General features: G+C 31.4%; 3 protein-coding genes across 15 annotated transcripts in view; 1 reads left to right on the forward strand and 2 right to left on the reverse strand.

Moving 5' to 3' along the window:
* Positions 1-3,645, forward strand: part of HisRS (histidine--tRNA ligase) — a 30,846-nt gene extending 27,201 nt beyond the window's left edge. For 3 of the 6 annotated variants that reach the window (XM_035885902.2, XM_035885901.2, XM_035885899.2), the window contains exons 2-7: positions 230-379; positions 938-1,237; positions 1,754-1,966; positions 2,055-2,276; positions 2,351-2,852; positions 2,952-3,645. In XM_035885902.2, coding sequence (XP_035741795.1) covers positions 284-379; positions 938-1,237; positions 1,754-1,966; positions 2,055-2,276; positions 2,351-2,852; positions 2,952-3,427 — 1,809 coding nt within the window. In that variant the 5' untranslated portion in view covers positions 230-283 and the 3' untranslated portion in view covers positions 3,428-3,645. Of the gene's footprint in view, positions 1-81; positions 380-937; positions 1,238-1,491; positions 1,637-1,753; positions 1,967-2,054; positions 2,277-2,350; positions 2,853-2,951 lie in introns of all 6 variants that reach the window. The other 3 variants (XM_035885900.2, XM_035885904.2, XM_085656311.1) reach the window with 3 other exon arrangements.
* A 140-nt stretch (positions 3,646-3,785) lies between these two features.
* On the reverse strand, positions 3,786-18,385 carry Ork1 (open rectifier K[+] channel 1). 4 transcript variants are annotated; one of them, XM_085656308.1, is made up of 9 exons: positions 17,268-17,376; positions 17,073-17,149; positions 12,964-13,720; positions 8,669-8,845; positions 8,121-8,495; positions 7,195-7,457; positions 6,950-7,105; positions 5,733-6,884; positions 3,786-5,612 (listed from the first exon to the last, which is right to left on the reverse strand). In XM_085656308.1, the coding sequence occupies exons 3-9, from the start codon at positions 13,103-13,105 to the stop codon at positions 4,494-4,496; spliced, it is 3,384 nt and encodes a 1,127-aa protein (XP_085512434.1). In that variant the 5' UTR covers positions 13,106-13,720; positions 17,073-17,149; positions 17,268-17,376; the 3' UTR covers positions 3,786-4,493. The 4 variants fall into 4 exon arrangements, with proteins under 4 accessions (XP_085512434.1, XP_085512435.1, XP_035741785.2 ...); XM_085656309.1 differs by lacking the exons at positions 17,073-17,149; positions 17,268-17,376 and adding an exon at positions 14,342-14,641 and having other exon boundaries at positions 12,964-13,496; positions 13,595-13,720; XM_035885892.2 differs by lacking the exons at positions 17,073-17,149; positions 17,268-17,376 and adding an exon at positions 18,190-18,385.
* A 1,081-nt stretch (positions 18,386-19,466) lies between these two features.
* Positions 19,467-23,221, reverse strand: LOC118450263 (uncharacterized). Of its 5 annotated transcripts, none has more exons than XM_085656313.1 (9): positions 23,152-23,221; positions 22,492-22,601; positions 22,239-22,413; positions 21,761-22,128; positions 21,412-21,681; positions 21,144-21,335; positions 20,883-21,080; positions 20,693-20,809; positions 19,467-20,616 (listed from the first exon to the last, which is right to left on the reverse strand). In XM_085656313.1, exons 2-9 carry the CDS (start codon positions 22,579-22,581, stop codon positions 20,611-20,613), a joined length of 1,416 nt encoding a protein of 471 aa, XP_085512439.1. In that variant the 5' UTR covers positions 22,582-22,601; positions 23,152-23,221; the 3' UTR covers positions 19,467-20,610. The 5 variants fall into 5 exon arrangements, with proteins under 5 accessions (XP_085512439.1, XP_035741799.1, XP_035741800.1 ...); XM_035885906.2 differs by having other exon boundaries at positions 19,468-20,599; XM_035885907.2 differs by lacking the exon at positions 23,152-23,221 and adding an exon at positions 22,924-23,145 and having other exon boundaries at positions 19,468-20,599.
* Between the last annotated feature and the right edge of the window lie 381 nt (positions 23,222-23,602).

Consider the following 23,602-nt stretch of genomic DNA (forward strand, 5'->3'; position numbering starts at 1 on the left):
TAACGTCTTATCAGATATTTTCAAAAAGAAATTTTCCTATCAAATTTATTTGTCATTAAAAATAATTAATATTATTAAAAGGGAGAAAAACGGAAAGGTAGCAGTGAAACATAATAAAAAGCAATGTTAAGTAATAAAACTTGATGATAAAGTCAAATACATTGAATAATAACGAAATCATATGTTACGCATGCGCAAGTGAATGTAATGAGTGTAAAAAATTGCCTAGCGAGTCCAGCATCACTGTTCGAAAATTATAATAAGAAGGACCGCGTGGTTCGTGATGGCCGATAAAGGAAGAGAGGATTTGTTGCAACAAGTGAAAGAACAAGGAGATCTTGTACGAAAATTAAAAGCTGCTAAAGGAAATAAAACTCAGGTATGTTCACACTGTCAATGATGTTATACATTAATTAATAATCACTTTTATCTGTGCGGTACATATGGTGGATACTCATAAGTTAACGTTTTTGCTTCTATTTGTAATATAAAACAGAAATATTAAGCTGCGATGACTTGATGTAAAACTTACATACTTTTCATGGAATTATGAGATATTGTTTTTATCGTGACATAGGTCTTTCTATACTTAAAAGTTTAACGATCATAGGATGTAATCAATGTTTATAATTAGCATAATATTTTTTATGTTTAAACTTTTAATCGCCGATCCTATGATACTTCGTGTTCATGGTAGATATTTGATTAATCGAAGATTTATCATTTGTTTTATCATAACAAAAATATAATGATGAAATAGAAATGTTTATTGAGACATGAAATGAAATTGAATATTTTTGTAGCAAGCTTTAATTAATTCTATTCAATTTCTAATAGATAAATTCAAGATATATTTTATAAATTGTATGGAATACTTAGATCCAAATTTGTGAAGTATTTATTAGTCTGTAAATACTTTTAACATTTCATTCTTTAGGGATCCTCAAATATATTGCCTGACTTAGAAACCTTAAACAATGAATTTGCGGATATCAGCTATGTATGCGGCTGGATCCCTTCATCTAAAGACAATCAGCTTTTCAATTTATGTACAAGTAATTATAATGACAATTTTGCAAAGTGGCCACACTTAAATCGATGGTATATTAACATGAAAAGTTTTACTGAAGCTGAACGTTTAAACTTTCCTGCCATGGAAGCATCACTTACTTCCTTGGCAATAAAACTTGAGAATATTGGCGATATTTCCTGTTGTAATAATATTCTTGATAAAAAGGTGAGATAGTTGGCCACTTGCAAGCAGCTTTACCATAGATTGCTAATTACTGATATATTATATATAATAATCAGTTTTATAATTTTATTCGCCTACAAATTGTTCAATATAGCTCATATATTGAATAATGTGAAATTTCTCCTCAACAACATTCATGATATGTTATCAATATTCATGATATAGTTAAATAAGAGTAATTTGTGGCAGCTGCTTGCCAGTTTGCTTACCGATGTTATGTCTACTGTTTCGGCTAGTTTGATAATCACCACTGAGGCGGACTTTTCTCTTTCATTCTGGTTGCGCCATATTCTCTCTGTCTAAATGATGTTATCTCTGATGTGTACCAAAATTTCTATCATCACACGAAAACATTACTGCACATCTGTCATTGCCCCACAGGTAGGCAAGCAGTTAATATCTCTTCTTATGAATACATTGTGTTGTACCTTGTAAATAAATGGGCTGTGTAATTTTTATATAATTTATTATAATATTAATTAAATATGATATTTACAGATAGCTGATGAGGTTTCAAAACTGCTGGAATTAAAAGCACAATTAGGAGAGGAAAATGCTGTTCAACATAAACTTATACTTAAAACACCAAAAGGTACAAGGGACTACAATCCAGAACATATGTCATTACGACTTGGAGTCTTGGAGAAAATAATTTCAGTATTTAAACGTCATGGTGCTGAAACTATAGATACACCTGTTTTTGAATTAAAGGTATATATAAATATTTATCATTAAATGTTGTCATGTAATAGAATTTTTTAATTATTAACACAATATTTTATTTTACATGACAATTTAGGATGTTTTAACAGGGAAATATGGTGAAGATTCTAAATTGATCTATGATTTAAAAGATCAGGGAGGTGAAATACTTGCTCTTAGATATGATTTAACAGTACCTTTTGCTAGATACCTTGCTATGGGAAAAATATCCAGTATTAAAAGATATCATATTGCCAAAGTTTATAGAAGAGATAATCCAGCTACAACAAAAGGACGTTACAGAGAATTTTATCAGTGTGTAAGTACCTGTAATTTTGACTATAATATGCGCATATTTAATATATAATATATTATATTTATTTTTATATTAAGGATTTTGATATTGCTGGTCAATATGATCCTATGATACCTGATGCTGAATGTATTCGTGTAGTCTCAGATGCATTGGAATCTCTGGATCTAGGAAAATTTATAATTAAATTAAATCATAGATCATTACTCGATGCTATATTTGCTACATGTGGTGTTCCACAAGATAAATTCAAAACTATCTGTTCTTCGGTTGATAAGTTAGACAAAACATCTTGGGAAGAAGTAAAGAAAGAAATGGTAGAAGAAAAAGGTCTAAATGAAGAGACTGCTGATAAAATTTGGAGTTATGTGTCTAAATCTGGAGGTGTAGACCTAATAACAGAATTAAGAAAAGATGAAAATTTAATGATACATAAATCTGCTGTATTTGGATTGGATTCTATGGAATTACTATTAAAATATTGTAGCATTTATAAAATTATAGACAAGTTAGTTTTTGATCTAAGCCTTGCACGAGGACTTGACTATTACACAGGAGTAATTTATGAAGCAATTTTATCTGGTATGTATTCTATTATAATGAAAAATTCTTAATTTTACTATTATACATTTTATTTATTCTCTGTAATTGTATATTTCTTGTTTTTTTTTTTATTTTTAGGTGATGATGTTGGTGTCGGTAGCGTAGCCGGAGGTGGTCGTTATGATAATTTAGTCGGAATGTTTGACAGCAAGAAAAAAACCGTACCATGCGTAGGTGTATCGTTAGGTGTCGAACGTATTTTTAGTGTCTTAGAAGCTAAAATGGCAAATGAAGGTGTAAAGATACGAACAACAGAAGTAGAAGTATTTGTAGCTAGTGCTCAGAAAAATTTACACGAAGAAAGAATGCGCGTTTTGTCGGATCTTTGGGATGCTGGTATTAAGGCTGAACAGGCGTACAAGAAAAATATCAAATTATTAGCACAATTGCAGTATTGTGAAGAATATGGTATTCCTTTAGCGATAATACTTGGCGAGGGAGAGATAGCGAGAGGTGAAGTCACCCTAAGAGAAGTTACTACACGAAAGGAAGTTCCAATACCAAGAAATCAACTTATCGATGAAATTCGGAAACGGCTACAAAACTCAACATAGCGAGCAAATTATGATTATTTATTCTTTTTTTTGTTTATAGTTAGATCAACAATAAACATGTACATTGCATTTTAACTGAGTAATGATTTTCTCATTTGAAGTACATAAATACAAATTTGCATTATTTACGGCTATAAGCCATATTATATTTACCTAATGAAGATAGTCATTTTTTTATGACACACCTCGCCAAATATAAAATATATTAACAAGAAAACATTGTAATTTATTATATGTATTAAATAAAAAAAAATGTTCATTTTTTAAACTGTTTATATCTTTTACATAGCACGTATGGTTAAATTTCTAACAAATTAATAAAGATTAAAATCGTTTTATCAAACTTTATTAGAATATTATTACTATTATTGTCATTATTGTATTGCAATGAGTAGTTCGAGAAACTTTTTCTAATTTAAACGAATGAAATAAATACTAAGTATTGTAATACATGATGATATATACAATATAATTAAATTTTTTTTTTTTTTATTATAGTTACTTTATCACAGTTATTCTCTATATTATAGACAGTTAAAAGCGATTTATCATTTTGATAAAGAAACTTAGATCTACGAGTAATCATACGAGTAAGAAGTGTAATCTCAATAATCACGCCACGTCTGAAGAGTAAGCTATCGTTAAATATTGCTAAGATCAGCGTGAATTATTTATTACGTCCGTATTATATCATCGATATTGCATTCATTTTTTCGTAAATGCAACTCTTTCTAGATTGTCATGAATTAAAATTAAGAATTCTGATCGTAAATCAAATTATACGATCGGAGTAGATCAATTTCATATTGTTAAACATTATTGATTTAAATTATAAATATCGTACAATTTATAATTTCGAAAGATACAAAAAATTATAATGAAGAAAATCCGTTAATGATAAATCGATATGAAAATTCATAAGAAACAGGATCTTCTTAAAAATCTAAAAAGTTGGAAAATTTATATAAATATAATCTAATTGTTTTGTTAAATGTCCTATCGAAAAAAAGAAAGATACAATTTTCATTAAATGGTGTAAAACCGTTGTTTTCTATAAACAAATAAATCATTCTTTTTTCCATGGTTTTCGTGCTTCGACCGATAATTTTCTCTGCCCGTATTGCGATTTATTCTCTTTTTCTCCTTTAATCTCCGTAGCATTGGTGTTCCCATATTGAGAACCACTCGTGGTAGCTTGATACTGCAAAAAGGGATTTACGCTGGGTTTTTCTATTTTAACATCTAACGAAGTTTTATAGAAATCTATGAATATCCTTGGTTTCTCGTTCGAAGATTTGATCATAGAACTAGTCGTCGATTTCGAGCTGTTCTTTGAACTATCTTTAATATTTGACGATACGTCTTTAGGCAATATCAATTTGTCATTGAAAATCTCTTTAGAATTGGCAGGATCTTTATGGAAAATTAATTTTTCTGTAATCTCTTTGGCAACTTCCATATTTTCTATATTTCTTTCTTTGTTTTCTGAGTTAGCTTGTTTAGAAGTATCATTATAGTTTATTTCACGTTCAGACGTTCTCTGTAAATTGTTTAATGCAATATTGCTGCTTACTTCATCGCTTTGAACGTTTTTAAATTGAAAATTATCAGCAGTGCCATTGTTACCAGATGTTTCTGTCGTTACAAAAGAGGAAACAAAAGGATTGGAGGATGTATTTACGAGGGATTGATTATCGACAGAGGTCGACTCATTGCTGTCCGATCGAAGAACTTCGTTTTTCGTTGGTGATACGATCGTAACGGTCTTCTGAACTGCAGAAACATTCGGCTTACTCGAAGAAACAATAGATGTTACTGGTTTACCATTATCATCTATTACTAATGGGCTTAGACCAGTAGATTTTTCAGATTTATCTGCTTGCACATCGCTTAAACTGAAGGCTCGTACTCGACGATGAACGCTCATCCTACCAATCTGTCGTTGTAACATACCAGCTTTCCAACGTGGTAGAGCTTTAGTGGCTTGAATCTGTTGACTAGATGGTTGTTGGATTTGGGGCATAGGTCGTAAAGACAAACGTCGAATGTTTGAGAACGTTGCGATCGGTGAAGAGACACCTGGTGTTCCTTCCATTTGCACCAGTGGCTTTTTGGCAGATTCGTAGACAAAAGTATCCGCGAGAGAGGAAAACTGGGATTTCTGGTCATCACGTATTCGCGAATTCTATAATCATTTGTATTTGTAAACATAGGATATATTCACTTATTTAACTTATCTGAACGAACAAAAATGGTATATGATGATGTAAAGTCAAAAAAAAATAATATCAATAGGTATATTTACCATATAAGACGCTGTATATTCCGGTGGCGTGTTGGTTGGAGTAGCAACAGGTCTCAAGGAAAATCTTCTGGGTTTAATAGAATTAATCATACTTTCACGTCTTGCGTACGATGGCGTAGACGCCGGTGAGTATTCGCTAGGTCTTAGAGAGTATCTTCTATTGGTTTGCAACGATGATGTGGTCACTGTGCTTTGATTACTTTGACTATGATTTTGATTATCTGCGGATTGCGAGAACAAAGTGAAGAGACTTGGAAGTTTAGGTGGCGTCAATGAAGCAGTACCCATTTTTCTTTGAGGTTTACGTGTGTTCGAGTAATCACTAGGTACAGTACTGATTTTTGCATGAAGAACAGTGAGAGCTCTAAGAAAATCGGCTAAAGATGTCTCTTCCAAAATATTATTACTCTCCATCAAATTGTTGGCACCTGTGTGAGTATAATATCGACGTCTCGATGTTGTGGTTTCACTGATATCGTCCAAATTGGATGAAAACAAATCAGAATTTGCTGTTATCGACGAATAATTTTCTCCTGCTTCAAGATCGATATCAGAAAGAGTACCCTTTTGAATGGACTGTTCAGTGTCCGGTGCCTTTTTGTTCGATGATTGCCGCCTCCAAGGAGAGAAGAGATTCTTTGGTACTGACTTGGGTAATGTAATCGCAGGAAATTTATACGATTTACTGTCTTTAATACCAGAGAGACCAGTTCTACGAGTTTTTATCAATTCCTGAATCTTCCTCGAAGCAGCCGGTCCGGACCAAGTCCATTCTCCGTTTTGTTGATGAATATTCGACTCATTTTTGTTCATATTCAATCTTACCTCGCTAGCTGCTCTCGATCGTGGCATCATTCCAGGAATTCTATCAGCACCGATCCTCCAGCTTGACTCATTCCAAGTATTCTGTTTATTAAAGATATCTTTTTCTTTAAATCCTTCGATTCCTGTCTTTTTCGAGTCTTCTTTGTTTTTATATTCCTGATCCCAATCGGAAGTGTCGTTATTATCATCAGGTGGTGGAATGTAGCCCAAAACGTTTACCAATTTTGATAATAGTTCCGCTGGTTGTACCATTGCGTGAGCAGCAAATGTAGCCGTTTTATCGATTCGTTGGAGATCAGTTTCCGATACCACTCGTATTAATGGTTCCTGGATAACATACAATTGATAAATAATAATCTAAAATAATGAATAGATATATATTTCGTACATACCGTCGGTACTACTTCACTGTTAGCACGACGTCGAGGATGCAAAGGTACTGAGGTCTCAAAGCCACCATATATCAACTTTCTGAGATCTGGAAAACTGTTACTTCGTGAAAATTTGGTCGGCGGTATTTCATAATCATATTCATCGACGTAAACTCTCTAAAATGTAACGCAAATGGTAAATGATAACTTTTCATTTATGATATTAATAATTCTATGCCAAAATTATAGATATAGATAATACATACTTTGACCTTGGAAAACTGAAGCTCATTAAAGACTCTTCGGAAGTAGTTGATCTCCTTGTTAAACTCGTTCCATATCTTGCTTTGTGTGTGTTTTAAATTCATCGCCAATTTGTGCTCGATCCTGATGATCTTCTTACTGCGCATACCTTGGGCGATGAAGGTCATAATCATGACGATATAGCCTAATCCGAAGGAGACCCAGCAAATAAGAAAGGTTTTGTACATTACAAAAAAGAATCCACTACCCTTTGTGTTGTCTTGTCCTGTGAACACGATGTTATTTGTTCGATAATATGTCAACAATTAAATATTTTTTGTATTTTCATTATACAGATATCTAATGATTCTTTGTTGACTATACTTACAATTATTTAGCCTCTACTTACCAAGACAAAAATTGTCTTTCTCTCTAATGTGTGCATGTACCAACAGAAAGATACGATTTTAATGTTAGAAGAAATGTAGTCCGGTCTTTAAAGTATGAACAGCATTATGAGTATATAAAAATTTATTATGAAATGTATAAGTCACGAATTGAATATCAGATATAAAATCTTCTAGAATTGAAAGCATCAAGTAACATCAATTGACCCGTACGGGTCTTCTGCTTTATTTGCCGCTTTGTTCCTTTTTCATTGCGTTCTGTGTACGATTATGCGCGCAGATTGTCAAGGAGACATAATCAGTTTAACGATATTCTAGATTGATTGAACCGATGATGCCGTTAATTGATACTTTAATTGATTTTAGACTGGTGGGGTAATAGGAAATTAACTCAAGGAAGATAAAACACGAAGAGACCTCTCTCCCTCATTCTCTTTTTTGGTTTTCTTTTTGCTCAATGTTAGCCGTTATTTTAATCGATATATTAGTCACACATTTTGATGAACGAATGTTTATTTATTTAAAAATTATTTTTTTCTGACCTGCCACATAATCTCCAAAGCCAATTGTTGTCAACGTTACGAAAGCATAATAAACAGCTTCATCGTAAGTCCAGCCCTCGTAGTGAGAGAAAAGGAAAGCCGGGAAAAAGATGAACATGACGAAACCAGGAATGAGATACATGAAGATTTGTGCTGCAAGACCAGCTTTTCTTGTTTCAAGAGGCGTCAATTTTTTCGCATAATCATTTTGGTGTTTCTTGTAGGATTTGTACTTGCGATGAGCCCTTACGAAAACGTGACCAAAGAATTCTCCTAACTGAGACAATAAAATTCCGTTCATCGGTATGCCGAGTAATCCGTAAAAAATCATCAATATGCGACTCAGCGTATTGGTTGGTGCTAAATTTCCGTAACCTGCACATTTTTAGGACGTTCGATGATATTAGATCAAAGTTCATTGATTATTTGATTCGTTCTTTTTCATTGGAATTTAATAGAGTAAAAATTGCAATTATTTCTCTTTTTTCGAATTATTTCAATTTCATTCGAAATCATAACGTTTTATATTAAAAATCGCTACGACTCACCTATCGTACTGACGACAGTATAAGCGAAGAAGAAACTGTTGTAGAAGTCCCATTTTATAGGATCACTTTCGCCGTCCGTATAATTGTAAACTGATTTGCCGCAATACTGCGTCAATCGTTCAAAGATCTCGTTTTGATTGTGCGTACGACTAGGAAAGTAATGTTTGAGAAGCAAAGCTGAAAAATTTAGAAAGAATTATTAAATGCTTTAACCAAAGATTAAGTCATATAGGATTATCATTAAGTTTCATTAGCACTATGTTAAAATTTTGGTTCGATGAGTTATAAGATAAAATAAATTTTCAATATCTAACAATGTTTCTTCTTTGAGCGTAGGTATTTACGATAATGTAAAAAAAATCAAAATCTTCTTGATCCTTTGATTAAGTCCTCTTCACGCTAGATAATATTATTTCCTTTCTTCGTTTATCTATTAAGAAAAAGAAACGAGTTACAGGAAATATATTTATTTTGTATACAATGAAAGTTGAAAAGATTCACGATAAAGTGATACACCGTGAATATATTCGAATCATTTATTTCGAAGGAGTTAGCTACTCTTGAATATAAATTATAGATCGCAATTTATTCATTAATGCTTTTGTGCGACGTAATTTTGATGACACATTGTCGAGCATTCACACATATATGGACTGACTAATAGATAGGTGGTAAAGAACACTGCAGTTTTGTCTCGACAATCGTTAAAGAGTTCTTATGAAAGAAAAAAACGAGTTAGTTATGTCTCTATATATACATAGTATAAACGATCTGTACGAGTATCCACGAATAACTCCCGGAGTTAGCTTTCATTATCTGCATTTCTCTCGATTAATTTGCGCAGGGTAGCTCGGCTAACACTTTAAACGGGACTATCTTCGAGATAATTGTCAGCCATTATCTTATCAGCCGATATTTGCTGGTTACATCGGCCGTTTGCCTCAATTAAATCGAACTTTTTATTTGTGAAACATAGGACGTACAACCTTGCATATTAGATTCGGAAAATTTATCTTAGAAATTACATCAATATCAACTGTTAATAAATCAATGATATGTATTTAAATGATCGTTATTCGTGATTTTCCGTATTGTCCTCAACATTACATTGTTCGCAAAGAAAAAAAAATGATTTTTCCTTAAACGGTGGATTCACGAAATGATTTAAAAAAATTAAAATTTAGTTCGAATTATCTGAGCACAATTGAACTTATGCTAATCACGTTCCTGATAATCAACTGATATTCTTACTTTTTTGATCGTGAGAAGAGATAAAAAATATTGTAGTTATTTACATAGCATAAATTTGCAAAATATTTTATAATTTTAGCATGTAATATTTCATTGGAGAAAGTAAAATAAAATTAAAATTTATTAAATAAGTCGTACGATACTTACTATAATGATATTAATTATACTAAAAATTTATACGCAAAAAAGAGCGATATCAATAAATATAAACGAATCAATCTGTGTTGAAATAATAAATTGACTAAAATTAATTCAGTCTTCATTTCTTAAAAATCTTTATGATAAATTCTGTTATTTGCAAAATTTAATCCTTTATAAACCAATTTCTTATTGGCCCTATAAAACAAGTAATAAACTTATATTTACCAGAGCTTAATTTTGAAATATGAATTAATAATTAATTTTCTAACGAAAAAAATAATATAAAATTTAAATGACAGAGATCATGATAAGTGTAACATGAAATTTTGATTGAATTATAGAGGATTAAAGAATAATGTCAAAATTGAAAAATAACGAATAACTATGAAAACTTTTTTCGTTTGAATTCATTCGACATTTGCTTACTCGTATCGGCTTACTACGAAATATAGCTTACCCCATAATTCCACAAGTTAATTTGTGATTTACCCTATGTTTATTGTCGACGGGTTCATCATCAAGCACGCGAAGTAGGAGCAGTCCAGTATTTTAATACTGGATCGCTTAACCCTCCCGGCATGACACTGACACTGGAAGTTTATGTAGTGTTACGTGCCGCCATTGTGACTTGTTCGCTTGAATGCAACTCGTTTTTTTCTTTTAACAATACTTTCGGGGCACGGCTATGAATACGAAAATGGTAGTGATATCACGGGTCAACTTAGAGCCCACAAAATGTTGCTTATTTATGTATCGGCCATTACGTAATCCGTAATCTGTTTTCTTTATGCTACTTTAATTAAAATTCTTATGATGTAATACCTTAAAGTATCAGTTCAGTTATTATCCAACTTCTGTTCTAGAAAAATAATAAACATTTAAGAGAAGATTTTTAACTCTCTCTTTCGCCTTTAGAGTCACATTAAAAAATAAACGATCATATAAATAAATGATCTATATTTTATTAGATCTTAAGACGCGTGATTAAAAAAACAAAAAAGAAAAAGTTAGAATAAAATTTGTAAAAAAACATATCGTAATATTTAAGAATAGTATTTAAAAAGATATAATTCAATATTAAATATTGAATTCTATCAATTTTAAGACGAATTTTTAGCATCCTCTTATGCAAAATTCTCGTAGGCGAAGTCGCGAGACATACATGATTCGGTCCAACGACCGTGTCATTACTTAATTAACGAATACGTCCGAATCCGGTACAAACTGGAGCATAATGATATGTAACATAGTTTAGCATGTTGGTCATTTTTGCGTACGATTCATACTTTCTATAAAATGCTTGTGAACTTATCAGTGTATTACAGGGATACGATAATGATATCTTACAATAATAATGATTTGATTGTGAATAATCTTATATGTTTTTTTAAACGATGAATCTTCGATAGTTATCAAGTCTATAAAGGCTCGTTTGACACTCTCTTCAATAAATCCAACAATTGGTCGAGACTATCAACAGTATTATGTGGGAGCGTTTTAGTACATAATCTAACGGAAGTAATTTGTCGTTAACGAAAAGTGTTCTCTCTATTGCTCAATTGGGAATAGAAATATTCGAGCGAATTTTTAAACGAATTCATTTGCAACCAAGAATGCATATACATCGTTATGTATTGTCGTTCCTTGTTGTCGCATCTCTTCGTAAAGTAGGTATATTGACAACACATCGACAAATACATATACAATTGTACATAATCGATAACTCTCACAAATTTACGTTTAAAGGTATTATCGTAATACCTGGAAGCTATTTGGTATCGCTTATCTCTTATCGAAGAAGCTATTGGAAAAGTAATCCCGTAAACGTAACTCGTTTTTCTTAACTTTACTTCTACGTTAATAACCGCGCATTTGTGTATGTACGTTAATATTTTAACGCCGAACGTGGAAATTTTTGATGCGTCGATAATTTCACGTTGACTCTTTTACGATATGTTAGATTCGACATTTGCTGCTTTTTTTTCTTTTTCCAAAAAGATGAATGTCTTTTTTGCAAATTCAAATGAGCTCGTTTAAAATGATTTCAAATGAGAACTATGTCCTCTAATACTGAAATTTGGAATTCGTTCGCAAGGATACATTATAAATTTCCCTTTCTCTCTCTCTCTCTCTCTCTTTCTTATCCTTCATTATACGTGAATCTTTTACGATGACAAAGCCGAACGACGAAGGAAATTATGTATATTGGTATGACTTAAAAATAAAGCACGTTTATATGTACGTACGAACAAACGAATGAAGGAACGTTATTGCCCTCTTACAGAGAGCAAATTTAACGAGTGAACGTGGACTATACACGTAGTCTCCACAAAATTATTGTCCTTGCGAAAGAAACCAAGAATATGTATGTATATATGTATATATGTATATATGCATGTATGTATGTATGCTGAACATGGTCGAAGCGACGACCAAATAACGTCGTGTACGTGTTCAAAATTAATTTCGTGTAATATCTTTAAAAATGACCGTAAATAAATAAACGGCACGAGAATCATGAATAATTTCCCTTCATTTCTTCCCTTTTTTTTGTTTCTTATTTATGACTTTCTTGTTATGTTATGCGATTAGTTTACTTAAATGGCTGTCCAATATTCTTCACAAGATAAATTTATAAATTTACAAGCAAAACAGAGCCGGTGGTTATAAAAATGTGATCTAAGTCATATTATTTTCGTTTTGAAATATTTTGACTTATGAGTTTGCATGTAGAGATCATGCTACCGAGCGTAATTTGCTAGATTTTTGACACGGACGGCCACCTTCATAATTACTGGCACAAATGTCAATGGTATAATAATACGGAATCATTCATGATAATAAACGTGTAATTTATAAATTTTAAGGATCATTTTCTCTTATTTTTTCTCTTTTTCTCTTACCGTTGATCTCGATTCGTTCTTCCTTGGCACGTTCGATGTGTTCGATCTCCAGCCGGCTTTCAATATGATAGAAGATAGAAGCGCCCAAAAAGAGATAAGCTAGGAACAACATGAGAAGTACGATCCATTGCTTCTTCGACATTCTCTGAGAAAGAGAACGAGAAACGGCTGATGGAAATTGGCCAACTCGTAGAGGACTTAGTTGTCGTCACGAGAAACTATGGGTAGTCGACTTCAAACTTGTTTTCTAGGACAATGACGATGATCTAGGGTCGGTGTAGCCATTTTCTCCCTCTCTATTTCTCTCTCTTTCTCTTTCTCTTTCTCTTTCTCTCTCTCTCTCTCTCTCTCTCTCTCTCTCTCTCTCTCTCTCTCTTTTTCTCTCTTTCTCTCTCTTTCTTGTGTAATACACGCGTGTATTATATTCAATTTTGTCTTTGCTTTGTCCCTGGTATGTCCGATGAACCTCTTGACTCTGCGTCCGCAGAGCTAACTGAAGATCTCTCACGTGCTTCGCTTCCTCTTTCACGAACCTTACAAGACGGGCCGATTATCGACGTTGATCGCGAAGCGACGGTGACAATCGACGAAGCACGATCGCCAACGATGGATGTTATCGTTCTAATCCTACCTTTTTCTTTTTCTTCTTTAAACGTTTTATTTATGGTCATTTACATCTTCTTGCCTTTTCGTGAAGATGCCATTTTCCTTTCTCCTCCCGATCCCATCCAAAGTCCAACCCTCTGGCTCAGGAATTCTGCCGACAATAAAATAGAATATTTTTAATCGTTTATATAGTTGCTCGACGATCAGACAAGGACGAATCATTTCTGAATTCATTTCTAATTTGGGGATTAAAATTTTATTAATTTTGCGATCCGAAGTAAGTTTTATATCGGAGCTTTGACAAGTGCTCTCATAATCCGCGTCATCTCCAAATGTCTGTCGCGTTTGTTCAGCAATAAAAACCGTTGCAGCTACGAATTCGTTATGTTACAGATAGATAGATAGATATATAGATAGATAGATAGAGAAATAGAGAGAGAGAGAGAGAAAAAGAGATGATGAAAAGAGAGAAGACCTCGTTAAAAGGAGAGGGAAAGCTTGCTGTACGTATGTACATACTTACTCTTATATACGTGCATGAATAATAATATCGTTCATTGGTCATCGAGAAAAATCAGTGTATTTAATTTAACACCAATTTAATATTAAATTTAATATGTATATATGATAGAATTTTTAAAAAAATTGATATTTCAATAAAAAGAAAACAAAAAATTGGTAATATGGATAGAATTTTCTAAAGAAAAAAGTACTTGTTTACTTATTCATATTTAATGAAAGAAATCGTATAAGGGAAAAAGTATTTACTCACTATTTTTTTAGCTACGAGGAGATCAGTGTATCATTAGAGACAATACGTGCGAGTACTGGTTGACAATACACTGCGCTCGTTAATGGAGAACAGAGAGCTTCATTCGGTGCACAAAAGGGCGCCGTTTTGAAAGGAGCCAATTACGCCGGCAGACTTTTCAATCCCGGAAAATCTCGCTGTTCTCTTTTTCAAGGCTTTGGCGATAATGGACAAACTAAAATGAACAAATTTTGTTTGTTTCAGTTTAAAATGCGTTTACCTCGAAACGTGACCGATCTCTGCCGTTGGTACGATGTTTCATAAGAGTAAAAAAGGTTCCCTTAGACGATGAGCTCTCTCTCTTTCTCTCTCTCTCTCTCTCTCTCTCTCTTTTTTCTATTTTTTTTCTTAGTTGTCATTTATGTAAACGAACGAATAGTCGAGCACTGTAAAATGCGAAAAATTGATCGATCTCTTCGCACGACTGGATGATTTGCAGCGCAAACAAGAGTCGTCCTCGATCGTAGACACGTTCTCATAATATTTCACTGTATCATCTATCATCATAGTTCGTACAATAAATTATACATATATCGAAAGACAGTAAAAAGCTGACGAAATTTGAATTAATTTTGAGTCATCATTTGAAAGAACAATAAAAGAACAAAAAATCAATAGAAAATCATTATCAGTAGGTATCTTTTTAGATCATCTAGTTTTTATATGTACGATATCTTAATTTTTAAAAATTATCAGTTTTTCTAAATAATCTTTGTAATCTTAGATTTATATATTTTATAAAAAAATATATATATATTTTTAACTCATTAGAGATAGTATATGGTATGAAAAAAATAGAAAAAAAAATAAAAAAAATTGTTCTTAGAACGAACAAGGACAAGTGGCTATTGATCGTTACATTGGAAATGTCGTCCTTGCAAAAATAAGACAACGATGCTTTTATATTACGTTGTACATATGTACATATGTACATGCATCATATATTTGAGATCTCCACGAACAGTTACGTCCGCAATGAGGATTTATGAGGCGAACTATGTAGGTATCCTTGTTTGTTCCATCTTATGTATCGATCTCTGTTTGCCAAAGGTAGCAATGTGGGCATTGCTGGTTTGTATCGATACGACGTAATTCACATTTCAATACTATATATACATAATGATATATGGTGCATAGAAAAAGACATTTCGATCACTTTTGCGTATGAAGAAAGAAAACGTGAGTCTTACGTTTAAAAAGAAGAAACAAAATTAAATTGCATTTTGGATCACGCGGAAGATCGTAAATTAAAAAATAAACACGACGACTGTCTTCTTCTCACAATGTTTCTTCTTCGAAAGTGTATTGTCAATGAAATGTCTTTTTTTTTCTTTTGATATTGAAAATTAATATCATAAAATGAAATTTTTATATATATATATATAACAAAAAAAAAGAGGTAAGACAAAGAAGAAGTCTATTTTGAATATCTTAAAATGAAACAACCTTAATTTCTCTCTAATATTTTTTTGTATGAAAACAAAATGAAAGATTGGACTTCAACGATATGCGATACATTGCTCTGAAATTTGAAGAAGCTCGGTTAACTTGTTAATCACGACAGACAATAATTACATTGGCGTACATTTGCATTTGACGTTGACATATCACCCTAATATATGTAAATCACGTGCAGAGATAAATCTTTATGATTAACTATAGTCACATGTTAAAATATATAATAGTAAATGTATATAGGCTTTTTAATTATTGCGTATAAATATGTACCAATTTAATAGTGAAGGCTAAAATAATTGAAATAAGTGAAGTAGTTCATTGAATTCTCCAAGACTATAAGAAGGATATAAACTAAAAATAAAACAATCGATGATGAATGAAATATGCAAATAAAGGTATGGTATGTGTCAATTTGTAAAGAAATTTAATTGTCGGTTGTATTTATAGAAACGTGATATTAGTAACTGTAAACATGTCTCCGATTGTTGTTCAGCATCTTCAATGCTGTTTTCTTTTTTGTTTTTTAAACAATTACAAATGAAATACATTTTATCTACTTATTAGAAAGTACATAGTCTACTTTGTAAATGATATGCGTAATCGGTTTATTTTGTTTTTCTTTTTTTTTTTATTTCATGCGACATTGATAATTTAACGTATTAGTTTTAGCGATATATTTTATTGCAGTATAAAGTAACAAAGCTAGGATTAATCAATTGCTATCCAAATACCTAATAAAAATTTTAATTTAGACTTTTGATTCTTCTTACAATTTTTTTTTTTCTTTATAATTTATATTTCCAAATGAAGAATAAATTAAGAATATAACTTTGATATAATTATACGTAAAAAGAAGGAAAAAAGAGATCATAAAAATGAAAAGATTGAAATACTCACTCAACCCTGTCTTTCTTTCTCTCAATTCATTTGGTAATGATACATAATACATTGAACTGATTATAGCTTATCTTCTCACTATCAATCAGTTTGATCAAATAGATATTAACATCATTGATACACTTACACATACTTTTCAAGAGTAATTTAATTTATTATTTGTAATAACGATTAATCTTTAGCATGTTATTCAAAATGCTTTCATTTAAATAAGATCCATTATCTAAGATGTTTGAGATTGATTTTAATCGGCTATTATCATAGAAATATATTTGAAAAGATATAATCAGTAATAATTTTAAAACATTTTCAAAAGCCATTTTAAAAGCAAACTTACCGTCACGAAATATTCATTTTTTTTGTATGTCTCGGCATAAAAAGAAATACAAACAAGTCGTAAAAAGAGATCACAATCTATAAAAACAAAAAAAGTGTAATATAATATATCAAAGGCGCTCCTTTATCGGATTGCAAAGATGATGATGTTAATCATAAAGCAAAGAGTTGCTCGCGAGAATCGTAAGGAGAGGACCTATAGTATTCCTTCCATTGAGTGCACAGTTTTTAAAAAAAATCGGTTGATCTCTCGGTTGATCGAAGATGTAGGCCCCCATTAAAGTATCCTGGATTTATCGAATTATCTCCGCATACATAACACTCCATCGAGATCGGCTAATGATAATGCGCGTAAATTGGAAAAGGTCTTTTCTTATCGCAAGAATAAAGAGAGAGAAAGAGAGGGAGAATGATAGGAAGAGGGAGAAACATTTTACAGATATTTCATAATACACTGTAGTCGCTATGCGATTTACACGTTTTTACGTCACGTTACACTTACTTACACGCGTAAGTAAATAATATTCCCTTTTTATTTTTTTAATTGTTCAGTGAAAAGCAAGGAAAGTCTAAAGTGATGATATGAGAAATAACTCAAAGGGAACGTTAACAAAAAATGTGAAAAAAAGGGTACATGAATTTCGATGATTCTCGAGATATTCGCGACAAGATGTATGGTCATGTGAGCACTCCCTAAATGTTTGACGAAAAACACAATACTTGGATGAGAAAGGTTTAAATCATTGTATCATTATGATAAAATAATTTATATATAAATATAGAGAAACTGAAAGTGCAATGGTCAAGCATTAAATTTTTTCTCTTTTTAACGTAGTTTTAACGAACGGATTTGAAATCAATCGAGCAAACAGACAATTTTTGATTGACTTACTTATTAATGGTTGTTAGCTCGGATTGAAGAATTTATAATAATTTGATTTAAACAGACGCACACGTATACATAGACACATGTACACATAGACACTTGTCGCACTAGACGCACACATAGGCACCTGTCGTACTAGACGCACACATAGACACCTGTTTTCTTTGGGATGAGGATCGTAATTTTTTTCTTTCTCGTAAAATTAATAAATTTTTTTGCAGAAAATTCATACCTTTTAAACACAATAGATAAGACCTCTCATAGTTGACGAAGATTGACCGGTCGTTCAATAGGCACATACTATGCACGTACGTTTAATACGAGAAATAATTAAAACGCGAATTAATTAATTGTCCATTTTGGTGATGAGACGCGCTACAGATTGAATTCGTAACGTTGATAGCCGACCAACGTATTCAAGTACTTGGCCGAACGAAGACTATTCGTTGATCGAGTCATGAACCATTGGAAAAGCTCTGGAACGGTGGGAGGATGAGAAATCGTAATATTGACCATCGTGTCTATTAAAATCTTTCTTTTTTTCTTTTTTCTTTTTTTTTTTTTTTTTTTTTTTTTTTAATAGTTTTCAACTAAATAAAGCACATCTTTCGAGCACATATAATTTTTCGTTTAACTATTCGACGTTCGAATTCGCAGACCTATAACGTTTTGTAATTATGATGAAAATATTAATTATCACAGAAAAAAGTTGTAGAGGCAAATAATATAAAGAACAAATCGTATAACGTGATTACTTTATCCTAAACATTCTTAAATTCGTATTTTAAAAAACGATTTACAAAGGATGCATTACCAGCAAGCGATTTCTAATTGGTCACATATAAATTCATCTTGTATATGTTATAAATTAGAATTAAAAATAATGTAATATCGTCGGTTGACTAATTATTATATATCGTTGATCTTGCTTAATTCTTATTATACTAATATCATAGAAATGTCATTAGACATTAAAATATTTGAAATTTATTAACTTATAGATTTTTCCGTTTAACTTTTTTGATTCTGCGGATCTATTAGAAATAATTTTGTTGAAAAGGGAAAAAAATAATAAAAAAGATATGTAATGTGATAAATCGAAATGACGTAATCAGTATTCGCTAATCTGTGAGGAGTCCGATTAGTGTGTAAGTGTTATTCTACATGCTTAAGAACTTCAAGCCACACATTCTTGTGATACGTTAAACGCGTTATTTAGTTAGTAAATTGGTGATAATAATTGTAGTTCTCTTTTCGTCGTGCAGCTGATACTCACATTTATGTTTGTATCTCGCCAGTAACAATTTCACACTTCAGAACAAAATCTTACGTTTCCGAGACATTTATCCATTGTATTACGCTATTCAAATTTTCGTTGATGTGTACTACAAATATTACCCGGTCTGATGATGATATAAATGGAGCAACCATTTAATTCAATTTAAAATTTTACATTGTAAAAAATTTTTTACTCCTTAATACTAAAAATGATTCCTCCAGATGGAAAAAAAACAAATTTTACCGTGTAAAATTACTGAACGATTTATTATAAAATAATGTAATTACAAAGATATCTGCTTTCGTGTTTCTATCATCTGCAGACATAACATTCTAAATAAATCTTAATCTCGCTATAGGAAATAGTTTCATAAATCTCGCTTTTATCACACAGTGTGCTAATCTTAAGTATTCATAATTGAATAATGTAAATTAAACAAACATTTTCGTGCGATTAGGTAGTTTTCAAAATAAGCTTCTTAAGTAATAGACAAATTTGTTTTACATTATACTCCTATTTTGAAAGAAATAGAAACAAGAAACAATAGTTTTGTTGTACAATAGTATAACATAATTAAATCTATACTTATTCAAATTATGAAAATTTATTACTAAATCATGATCATTATTTCATTTTAGATTTATAATCCATAAATATGAAATCCGAATCTGACTTGTACATTATTAAGAAATAAACAATGTAAATTTCAATACATAATCAATTCATTCCATCATTTACTACTATTACTGCTTATCTAATAAGGAACATAGATATTATTGTAATTATTTTACTATATGATATATCATATGCAATGTTTTCTTACTTTCATTTTTTTATCTCCCCTCGTTAATGCTACGAATGTGCATTGAGTGTGCCCTTTATATGAACAATAATGATAAGGAAAAGAATGATCGAATGAAATGACATTTACATACCTACAGCCCTATATATACTAATAATGTTATTTTTGTTTTTGTAACTATTTAATTTCGCTATCATAAGTCCTTTTCCTTAAACTAATAAATATTATTAATTACCCGACTTTTGTAATTTGCTCATTGTGAAGACTTTATACATTTAAATAGTTTTACTTTTAACAATTTATCAACTGAACTCTAAATACTTAGTAAACATTATATGCAATATCTATAACTTTCTATATAATCTTTTACATAGTTTATAGTGTACCATACTACTTCATAAGAACTTTGTATACAATTTTTCGAAAGTATACTAAAAAACAAAATTCCCTGATGATAATGCACTAATTCCAACCAAATTCTATGTCTTCGATCTTTATGTTTAATCCTTCAAATGTTGTATCTATTGGAGGATCAACAAAACTATCATCCAATCCAATTTGCTGCACAAAAATTAGCACTGTAACTTTGGACTTGTATTCTCTTAATAAAAACAATAGATATTAAAATATCAACTTTCATTTTTTAATACAAACCTGTAAAGCAGCTATATGAGATGGATCACTAACTAATAAAATTTGTGGTTCAGGATCCGTTATGTCTTCAGACACTTTAGAAACTTGAAGCTGTGTTTCTTTTTCAACTGTTAATTTCTGAAAGAAAATAAATATAATAGTATATTAAATCTCTGATTGCTGCAATATGTTATAATTATATTTTGTTTACATTTTCTCTTATTGTACTATTCTTCTCTTTATTGTTGCTTTGAATAGATCCATCTAAAGTATCTTGTAAAAAAATATCAGTACTATCATCACTATCAACTAATGCATGTGCTGTTCTTTTGTGCATTACAAGTGTACTGCTTTGTCTGTATCTCCTAAAACACACTTTACACTCAAATGGTCTTTGTTGTGTATGAACCTATACAAAGAATGAAAAAGATTTATATATTTTATATTATGATATTATTAAATTCATACTTACAAGATGATGTTTATAAAGACTAGAATATTCTGTAAATCTCCTTCCACAATTCTCTATGGAACATACATATGGCTTCTCACCAGAATGTATACGTATATGGTTCTTATAATTTGTTGCACTAGCAAAGGCTTTACCACATTTAGGTTGTGTGCATTTATATGGACGTTCACCAGTATGTGTTCTTACATGCACCTGAATTATATGATATTTATTAGATACATTCTTGAAAATATTCTTTCGCTATTTTATATTATTTATACTTTCTTACCTTTCTAATATTACTCGTTGTGAACGATCGACCACATCCTTCGAATGGACACATGAAAGGACGTTCACCTGTATGAGTCCTAACATGTTTTAATAAATCTCCAGATGTTTTAAAACTTTTATTGCATGCTTCGTTAGGACACTTATAAGGTTTCTCTCCAGTATGTGTCCGTAAATGAGCTTTTAAACTATAACCAGTGGAAAAACTTTTTTTACATTTTGGATGTGTGCATCTGTACGGTCGCTGGCCAGTATGAGAACGTTCATGCACCTAATATAAATACTTATGTAAGTATTTAATATTCTCAAATTTCATACAATTATGTATAAATACGTAGAAAATATACCACCTTGAGATGATGTGGTGTACTATATACTTTCGTACATCCTTCTCTAGGACAAGGATGTCGTATCTTTTGTTCAGATAATTTGTTTATTATAATCTTAGGCTCTTTCTTTTTCAACTTTCCATCTTCTATCTCCCATAAGTCATTGCCAACATTTAAATGACTAGCAACCATATATGCCGTTCCATTGATAAATTCTAATTGTGGATATGTATTTTCTGCAATGTCTACAGAAGTATTTTGAGCATCCAAAAAAGCTGGATCTACCTCCAACTGAAGAGTTTTACCATCCGCAAATTCAGATAAATCTCGTAATAAAATAGTTTCTCCATTTTCTAATTCCAAAGTGGCGTCCCCATTAAATGGAGATTCTACAATTACAATTTGTTAAAATGTATATACAATGTAATCATATGCATTAGATAATAAATCATTCCTAGTTCTATTTATATAAATACATAAAATTTAGCGTAGAACAAACCATCGTCACTAAAGTTGTTTGTCAAATATGCTTGGGTTCCATCAGGTAATGTTATTGCTGTTAGCGTTGTACCAAGTAATTGTTCATCCAGTACAAGTTCTTGTACCTGGACATTATTTGCATTTCCTTCGTCGATCATGACAGATAGACATCCCAAAACATCAGCTGAGGTATTCTAAGTACAACACATATAATAATATCACAATAATGAACACTTTATATATTATTTAAAAATAATAACAGTTATCCTTACCGATAATTCGTGTAAAACTGTACCGGTTTCTTCCTGATTAGTAATAGTACTCGTGACAAAACTCGTTGATTCTTCATCTTGTGTTGACATAATTTCTTACCGGCGTGGAGCTAAAAAAAAAATAATGTATAAACGATTTGATAATCGAACGGCAAAGAAACCTCCACTAACTCGAGATAGAAATATCGAAAGGAATGTATAAATTAGGGGTAATACCTAGCGAATGAAACGCAACGCAAAAAAAAAATGTTATTTATTATTTTTACCGCGTAAACCGGTTCGTCGTTATTTCGAACATTTCTTCGAATGCCTAATGTACTATTACGGAATGATCATGGTAGAACATTTAAGTTAGATTGTCTATTATTTATTCCGAATCATGTTGTAGGAACGATGATACACAATAGAATCTTTCGAAAATAAATTGTAAACCTCAAAATACGAGTGAAATCAATGCAACAGTGTCTCTCGCCATTTTCCCGTATAAGTATGTCAACAACGGAATCCGTAAAAATTGTGCGAGGCGGCATATCTTTTCGAAAAATTTGTTCCGTCCTCCCTCACTCCTCACTTAATCAATACGCCACCGAAATTTCGACACGATAAACTGAATTTTCGACACCTCACGATTGAGCACCAAAGAATCTTGGGAAATATTACCCATAAACTCAGGACGCCCGCGAAATATTCTTCCCTAACCAAAGCGAGCGAGCCGGAAACTGATGTGTCGCCATCTAACAACAAATAATTGTCAGGGATTCGCTTGAAGAAAAAAAAAAATTTCGGTACCATAAAAAATATTTAATTGAAAATCCTTACTTCCCACATGGAATAATGTCATTTTCAATCGTGCACTTTTGAATTTTTTGTAGCCTATTTTTTGAATAATATAATCACGTTCAATGTTTATTTTATTGCCCCACTTATAGGTATTTATTTATTTAATCGTTTCATTTAGCAATCGCACCAATCCATTCAATATAATTATAGTAACTAGTTGTGCGCGTTGACTCGTAAATCAATTACTTTACAATCGTTATCAATGGTCTTATAACTGTCATGTTGTTTTCTGCCTAGGGCACAGGAACACCTTGTTACAGTTCTGATTACA

The sequence above is a fragment of the Vespa mandarinia genome, chromosome 4, assembly GCF_050613455.1.
Source record: "Vespa mandarinia isolate Hongniang chromosome 4, ASM5061345v1, whole genome shotgun sequence".
Lineage (NCBI taxonomy): Eukaryota > Metazoa > Arthropoda > Insecta > Hymenoptera > Vespidae > Vespa > Vespa mandarinia.